The sequence below is a fragment of the Lynx canadensis genome, chromosome D3 (assembly GCF_007474595.2).
Source record: "Lynx canadensis isolate LIC74 chromosome D3, mLynCan4.pri.v2, whole genome shotgun sequence".
Classification (NCBI taxonomy): domain Eukaryota; kingdom Metazoa; phylum Chordata; class Mammalia; order Carnivora; family Felidae; genus Lynx; species Lynx canadensis.
The window spans coordinates 87,057,925-87,065,858 of NC_044314.2; the positions used below are offsets into that span (position 1 = coordinate 87,057,925).

General features: G+C 64.5%; 1 protein-coding gene across 2 annotated transcripts in view; it reads left to right on the forward strand.

Annotated features, from left to right (window-relative positions):
- HIP1R (huntingtin interacting protein 1 related) overlaps nt 1-5,175 on the forward strand; it is a 28,065-nt gene extending 22,890 nt beyond the window's left edge. Inside the window, exons 18-32 of one of the 2 annotated variants that reach the window (XM_030292490.1) lie at nt 4-198; nt 1,406-1,553; nt 1,670-1,756; nt 2,102-2,209; nt 2,361-2,497; nt 2,739-2,849; nt 3,060-3,118; nt 3,343-3,373; nt 3,457-3,519; nt 3,828-3,928; nt 4,050-4,155; nt 4,252-4,375; nt 4,451-4,512; nt 4,611-4,817; nt 5,026-5,175. In XM_030292490.1, coding sequence (XP_030148350.1) covers nt 4-198; nt 1,406-1,553; nt 1,670-1,756; nt 2,102-2,209; nt 2,361-2,497; nt 2,739-2,849; nt 3,060-3,118; nt 3,343-3,373; nt 3,457-3,519; nt 3,828-3,928; nt 4,050-4,155; nt 4,252-4,375; nt 4,451-4,512; nt 4,611-4,817; nt 5,026-5,073 — 1,587 coding nt within the window. In that variant the 3' untranslated portion in view covers nt 5,074-5,175. Of the gene's footprint in view, nt 1-3; nt 199-1,405; nt 1,554-1,669; nt 1,757-2,101; nt 2,210-2,360; nt 2,498-2,738; nt 2,850-3,059; nt 3,119-3,342; nt 3,374-3,456; nt 3,520-3,827; nt 3,943-4,049; nt 4,156-4,251; nt 4,376-4,450; nt 4,513-4,610; nt 4,818-5,025 lie in introns of those variants that run through there. The other variant, XM_030292491.1, reaches the window with a different exon arrangement.
- Nucleotides 5,176-7,934: the final 2,759 nt, after the last annotated feature.

Here is a 7,934-nt window from a genome sequence, read left to right on the forward strand (position 1 = left end):
CAGAGCGGCTCGGAGCTGAGCTCCAGGCTGGACGCACTGAGCGCAGAGAAGGCCGAGCTGAGCAGTGCGGTGCAGCGACGGGAGGCGGACCTGCTGGCGGCCCAGGGCCTGGTGCGGGAGAAGGAGGCGGCGTTGAGCCAGGAGCAGCAGCGCGGCTCTCGGGAGACGGCCGAGCTGCAGAGGCAGCTGGCGGACAAGGTGACGCCCCGGCTCCCCCTCCCCCACCACAGCAACAGCTGCGTCGAGACCCGGCCTGCTTCCCGATCGACCGAAGGGTTGCGCGTCCGCCCTGTACTTCCAGAATATTTTTACCACTCCAAAAAGAAACTCTTCACCCACGAAGGAGTTAATCCCCACGCCCCTCTGACAGCCCCAGCCCCTGGCAACCTCTCCCCTCTGGATCGACCTATTGCAGACACTGCAGGTGGACGGGACCTCACGATAGGACTGGTTTCTCTCACCGAGCAGTGTCGGCCGGGTTCATCCAAGTGTCGTGGCCCAGTAGTGTCCCACGGCCAGAATGCATTGTGTGTACTTGTTCATCAGTTGGTGGGTGTTTTCACTTTGGCAGTTGGGGGTAACGCCATGAACCAGAGGGGCTGTGCCGTTTCTGTTCCCGCCAGGAACGTATGCAGTTGTCCATTTCTGGGGAACCTTTTTTTTTTTTTTTTTTTTTTTTTTTTCCAGTTTATTTTGAGAAAAAGCGAACCGGCCGGGGTGGAGGGGCAGAGAAGCAGAGGACAGAGGGTCTGAGGCAGGCTCTGTGGGGCTCGAACTCACGAACTGTGAGATCACGACCTGAGCCAAAGTCAGACAAACACTTAACCGCTGCCCCAATTTCCCTACAACCTTAACAGCACTTGTTACTGTCTGTGGTCGTTTTAGCCACCCTAGCGGGTGTGAGGTGGTATCTCATTGTGGTTTTTTTGTCTCGCATTTCCCTAAGGGTTTATGGTGTTGAATGTCTTTTGTGTGTGTTCATTGCCTTTTGTGTATTTGGGGAGAAATGTCTGTTCAGATCTTTTGTCTGCTTTTTAACTTGGTTGTCTTTTGTTTTTTGGAGATAGGGTGGGGGAGGGGCAGAGGAGGGTGGACAGAGGATCCAAAGCAGGCTCTTTGCTGACAGCAGAGAGCCCAACGCGGAGCTCGAATTCACGAACCGTTGAGATCGTGACCTGAGCCAAAGTTGGACGCTCAACTGACTGAGCCGCCCAGGCGCCCCATCGGTTGTCGTTATTGCCAAGCTGCCCGCGGGCTCGTGATGGAGCAGTCCGAGCAGGGGGTCGGTGCGGGGCCTCTCCTCAGACCTCCCTCCCCAGCGAGGGTCCCAGCTGACCGCCTGCCTGGCTGCCACGGCGCTGACCCCCGGTTGGGATGTCCAAGCCGCCTCTCCCCTTGCCCCCAGGAGTCTCAGGAGCAAGAACTGCGGCGTAGGCTTGTGGACGAGCAGTTTGCAGTGCTCCGGGCCACTGCCACCGAGGCCCAGCGCATCCTGCGGGACGCCGTGGCCAAGCTGGATGACCCCCTGCACCTGCGCTGCACCAGCTCGCCGGGTAAGGCCTTTCCTTCCCTGCCCGGTGGGGTGCTCAGCCCGCCCCGAGAGGAGGGGCGGAAGGCGATGAGGCCTCAGGCAGGCTCCGCCCCTGACCGCCTCTCCCTGTGCCCACAGACTACTTGGTGAGCAGGGCCCAGGCAGCCCTGGACGCCGTGAGCGCCCTGGAGAAGGGCCATGCCCAGTACCTGGTGTCCGGGTCAGGTGAGCACGGCGGCGGGGTGCCCATTCCGCCGGCCATGGCTGCCTCCTGCCGCTGCAGGAGCCCCCTGCACACGCCCACCGGGAGCCCATTCCTGCCTGCCGGGGAGCCTGGGATCACCCAGACCTAGCTTTGTTCCCGGCTTGGCTGCTGTCTAGCCGCTTGACGTGGTGTAGGCTCTTCTTCCCCGTGACCTTCCTCTTCCCCCCCCCCACCTCCCATCCCCCGAGCCTGCTTCTTCTCCGGGCCCTGGTGCCCGTTAGGCTTGTGGGCAGAGGACGTGAGCAGCCTGCCCGGCCTCGCCCTGTGGCAGTGGCGTGAGGGTTCCGTTTCTCCTCCCCCCACAGACGCCTCTGTGCTGGTGGCAGCCCTGACCCACTTCTCCCACGTGGCCGCAGACACCATCGTCCACGGCGGTGCCACCTCCCACCTGGCACCCACCGACCCTGCCGACCGTAAGTGGGCCCCGGGCTTGACTCCCACCTGGGACCCGTGTGGACCCAGGGAAGGCGGGGGCCTACACACCGGTCCTGGCGTCGGACCCGGCGCGGGGGCATCTTCCGGGGCTCCCGGGTGCCGGCCCCTGACGGACCTCTCCCCGCCCAGGCCTGATCGACACGTGCCGGGAGTGCGGGGCCCGGGCTCTGGAGCTCGTGGGGCAGCTGCAGCAGCAGCAGACCCTGCAGCAGGCCCAGCCCGGCCTGGTGCGGACCCCGCTGCGGGGCATCCTTCAGCTGGGCCAGGTGAGGTGTGCGGCCGCGACGCCGGGTGGGGGTCCGCAGGGGTGAGGACGCTGGGGTGAGGCTCCGGGCCCCAACTTCCCCGCGCCCGCCTTTACTTCGGGCCGAACCGGTGCTCATGTGTGGCGCTGGCAGCTGGAGGACACGGGGCAGGGACAGAGCGCCGCTCCAGCCTCTCCCAGGCTCCTCGGGGTTGCTGGGACTCCAGTGCGCCCCGCCTGACTCCTAGATGCCTCTTCCCCAGGAGCTGAAGCCCAAGAGCCTGGACGTGCGTCAGGAGGAGCTCGGGGCCGTGGTGGACAAGGAGATGGCGGCCACGTCCGCGGCCATCGAAGACGCCGTGCGGAGGATCGAGGTGAGGCCTGGGGTGCGGGGGCTCCTCCGGTTTCTGCAGGAGCCCCGGGGGCTGCGCTGGGCTGAGTGCAGGCTCTGCCCGCCTCTGCGCTCCCGTGCACGGGGTGGATGGCTCCGTGGCCGTTTGGGGGGCGGGGGGCTGGTCCGGCACCGCATCCCCCTTCCTCTCACACCGCCCTCTCAGCCCGCTGACCTCTGTCACTGGCTGTAGGACATGATGAACCAGGCCCGCCATGCCAGCTCCGGGGTGAAGCTAGAGGTGAACGAGAGGTGAGCCCCACTTCACCACTCCCGAGCCCCCCAGACCCCGGGGTGTTCTGTCCTGCCTGCCTAGCTCTCCACGAGGGACCGGGAACAAGTGCAGCCCGGCCTGCTGAACAGCCGTGTCGGGCCCCGTGGCGGTCCACGCGGAGGGCAGGCTCTCCAGGGTCACGCTGTAGATTCCTCTCTCTCTCTCTCTCTCTCCCGCCCCTGCACCTCCCTGCTTGCCTCAGGATCCTCAATTCGTGCACAGACCTGATGAAGGTGAGTGGCTGACTGCGACCCCAGGGTGGGCTGCGTGCCTGGGAAGACCACCCCAAGAGTGACATGTGTTTTGGTCTTGGCAGGCCATCCGGCTCTTGGTGACGACGTCCACCAGCCTGCAGAAGGAAATCGTGGAGGGCGGCAGGGTGAGCGGGCCCGATTCCCGGAGGGGGCGTGAGCTCAGAGCCCTCCGGGTCACTCCACCCTGGGCTTCAGCTGACCTCAGGGCTCCTTCGGGCACGAGTTTCCCGGAGCGTGCAGTGATCCGACACCCTCCCCCCACCCAGTGATGCGCACGGTGCGCCCGGGGTTCACGCCTGAATCCCGCCGCGGCCCGGGGACGTACCCTCGTGGCTGAGGTGAAGGCAGAGGGGCCCCACGTGGGGCTCCGTTTCCACCTGCACCGTCACTGACTGGTCCCCCCCGCCCTGCCTTGCCCTCCTGTTGTCGCTAGGGGGCAGCCACGCAGCAGGAATTTTATGCCAAGAACTCCAGGTGGACCGAAGGCCTCATCTCCGCCTCCAAGGCCGTGGGCTGGGGAGCCACGCAGCTGGTGTATGTCGCCCCAGGTGGGGGGCGGCAGGGTGTTCGGTGCTCAGGGTCTGGGGAGGGAGCGTGGAGGCGGCCCGGGGCCCCGAGGGTCGGAGACCCAGGCCCCACCCGGCTCTGCCCGCAGGGAGTCGGCCGACAGGGTGGTGCTCCACACGGGCAAGTACGAAGAGCTCATCGTCTGTTCGCACGAGATCGCAGCCAGCACGGCCCAGCTGGTGGCGGCCTCCAAGGTGAGGCTTCACGCGCAGCGGCCTCTCAGGTCTGGGCTGTGGCAGACGGGCCCCACGTGCTAGGGGTGAGGCTGACCTGCCCCCGCGCCCCCCCAGGTGAAGGCGGACAAACGCAGCCCGCACCTGAGCCGCCTGCAGGAGTGCTCCCGCACCGTCAACGAGATGGCCGCCAACGTGGTGGCCTCCACCAGATCAGGCCAGGAGCAGATCGAAGAAAGAGGTGAGCCCGGGCCCTGGCCGCAGCCGGGGTGGGGGCGGGCGCAGAGGCACTAACCCTGTCCCGTTCTGGCCACAGACACCATGGACTTCTCCGGCCTGTCCCTCATCAAGCTGAAGAAGCAGGAGATGGAGACCCAGGTGGGTGGGTGCCTCCCGCTCCTCCTCGAGGGCCCAGCTCTGGGAGGGCGGGCAGGGTGGGCCACACGGCCGTGCTGAGCGGGCACGTGGGGCTGCAGGTTCGTGTCCTGGAGCTGGAGAAGACGCTGGAGGCGGAGCGTATGCGGCTGGGGGAGCTGCGGAAGCAGCACTACGTGCTGGCTGGCGGCGTGGGGACACTGAGCGAGGAGGAGCCCAGCCGACCCAGTGCTGCCCCCCGTGGTGGGACCTCCAGGAAGCCACCCCTAGCCCAGAAGCCCAGTGTGGCAGCCCGGCAGGACCAGCAGGTGCTGAGCGTCGGCACTGGGGCCGGGAGGGGCCCCGGGGGTGCCGTCCCTGTCTCTGCTCCCCAGTCTGCGGGACTCGGGGCAGAAATGCTGCTTCAGCAACACGGGGAGGATGGTGGGGGTGGGAAGGCTGCAGGGGGCCGAGGGGAGGTAGGGTGTGTGGGGGCCCAGCCACGTTCGCTGAGCCCCTCAACTTTGACTCCTGCAGCTGGACAAGAAGGATGGCATCTACCCGGCTCAGCTCGTGAACTACTAGGCTCCCGAGGGGGCCAGCAGGCAGGCCTGGGCCTCGGGTGGCCGCCCCATCTCGGCTGCGGAGCCTCCACGGGGTGTGGTCCCCCACCCCACGGACCGGATCAGTGTCCCCGAGGTCCCCAGCCCTCGCTGAACCCAAAGGATCAGGGGCCGGTTCTCCGTCTGCAACAGGCACTCGTGAGCGCAGCCAGGATCTAGCAGGCCCGAGCCACAACGTCTTCAGGAAACACATGGAACATTTGTAATATTCCGAGTTCAAGCTTTCCTCCGTGAGTTCGTATTCACCCTGAGAAGCAGGGCCCCAGGAGAGGGACTTTGGGTAGGACCTCCCCTGCCTTTTGAACTCAAGGTCTGAGGTTAGCGATGAACGGCCAGTCCATGCTGGCTGTTGGGGACATAGGCAAGATGTGGTAGCTACTTGTAGCTTTCACCTACTTGTAGCTTTCGGGCACTGAGTCCATGGCGATGGGGCTGGGGTGGCCTCAAGCAAAGCAGACTGCTCCAGAGCGGCCTAGCATTGCCCTTTCTCCTTGGGCCTCGCTCCAAGGCATCGGGGACGGGAGTGTGGAGGACAGGACCTTTGGGGAGATGCGGGCCCGGCGGGCACAGGTGCTGTGCGGTGGTGACCCTCCTGTGTCCTGTCCTTCATGACCCTGATCTGGCTGCTGCTGCCCTGGAGGCCCCGTTCTGCCTGTTCCCCTTTGCCGCCCCCTCCTCCCCCCTTGCCTCCTTCCCTCCCCTCCTCACGAGGTGACGGCCAGACCTCTCGAAGGCCTCCCCAGCTCAGCCACAAAAAGCCCGAGAACTAGGACGCCTGCCTGCCGTCCTCCAGATCAAGGGCACCTTTGTGCCCGGCAGCCTGGCCGCAGCCCCGCTCCACCGTGGGCCTGCCCTGCGCCCACTGGGAGGAGGATTTGCAAGAACGTGTGTTCCTTGGGCCCCCGCCCCGGGAGTGCTTGGGAGGAAAGGACCGGCAGCGCCCCCCGCCCGCAGGGTGCTCCGGTACCAGCCACGGTCTGGACATGAGCACAAGGAACCAGCTCTTCCGCTTTGCCTCTAGTCTTTCCTTGTGTTGAAGAGTCAGACTGGCAATAAAATGCACTTGGACTGTCGTCACTGCCCTACCATGAGGGGCCGCGCCTGGGCTGTCATTTCTCCAGGGCCGGGACGTGCACCGCAGGGCAGGGACCCACTTAGTTGCTGCAGGTAACAGGGCACTTGGAACTCCGGAAGAGCTTGTACAGCTGCTTCTGGTTCCGCCTGGCTCGTTTCCTGGGAAGTCTGTGACTTGCGGCCGTAGGACGGACACCTCCGTGGTGAGTCGCGGCTTGGGTCTCTCCTCCCTGGCCTCTACTGCCACCCCAAGTCCCCTGGGTTCTTGTCCACACACACCCCCTCCCCCTCCCCCAGCCCTGTCGGAAGCCACGCTTCTTTGGGAAGGGGGAGGAGTGACCACTGAGTCCCTGCAGTTAAGAACGGCCCACACCGGGGCTTGGCGGTGGGCACGCTGACTCCTATCTGGTCTGGACTGGACCGGCGTGGCCACACACAGCCTCGTATTAAGAGAGCCTAACAGGCCTCTGGGTTCCCAAGAGCACAGCTGGCTGTGCAGACACCCGCTTTCTGCGGGGGCGCCCCCGCCAAGGGCTCCCGGCCAGGCGGCCTTGCCTTGGCACGCTGCCCACAGCGCGCCCCCTTCCCCCGCAGGCCACCGGCATTTGTGGAACAAAGACCATGCAGGTCAGGGCAGAGAAAGATCAACTTGGGTGGCTTCCACCGCATGTGGCCTCAGAGGAGAGTCTCACTCCCTGTGCCCGGGGTTTCCCAGAGCATGAAGTGGGGCCCTGTCCCCCTCCGGACCAGTATGCGGTGTGGGTGGGGCGAAGTGCTTTGAAAACTTCATAAACAGGGCGATGGAACCGGGGCCTGGTTCTCGTTTCTAAGGGAAACCAGCTTCAGGAAAGACTTTCAAGCAGACGACTGGCTCCACCACATGCAACCAGTGAAAACTGGCACGAGTCCACTTAGTCGAGACACAGAAAGGTTAGCTGGTTCTGAAAGCATGTCCTCAGTGAGCAAATCTTTTAACTGGAGACCCCAAACAAGAAGCCCCGCATCTGATCTCATCACGCCCCCTACCACCGGGCCTCCCTGACGACCTCACAAGCACGGGGGGCCCGGAGAAGGGAGCCAGTGTCCTCACCAAGTGTGGCTGTAAGCTCCCTATCTGCCACAAATTCTCAAACGAGCACACGGATTTCTCCAGAAAGGCTTTCCTCCTTGTCCCGGGAAAGCCCCAGCGGTGCCTCGGGCGCATCCTCCCCGTGCAGTGATGTGCAGGGAATGGCATCCCGTAGGAGGGCTTCACGGGGCTGTTCTCCGTGCTCGCCTTCCGACCAGTGCAACGAGGAAGGTCCTTCCCAGATGCCCAGGCCCTGGTACACGGTCCAACCCAGGGGGTACAGAGGGGCCCGGCAGGGTCTCTCCAGCCACGAGAGGGGAGCAGCAAGTAAGTCTGGGGTGGTGGGAGGGGTCCTCTTCTCCAGGACGAAATGTCACCCACTCAGTTCTATCACTTATTTGCAACAAGCCAAGAATGTCCGTCACTTCCCTCGGCGATGCAGTCTGTGCCAGGGCGAGACCAAGGCCAGAGGGCAACCACGGCCGCAGTGTAGCCACACTGTGACACAGGAGCAGTGTACTACCTTTTCGTGAACACGAGTGAAGGGCAGGAGGTGGGAAACAAGAGAGCCTTTTATCCTGTCCGTGCCAGGGACCTTGGTCAAGGCAGACGCTTCAAGGATGGTGGGTGGCTTTTTAACTTCGACGCACAAGGCAGCTTCGCGGTCGGAATTCTGATCA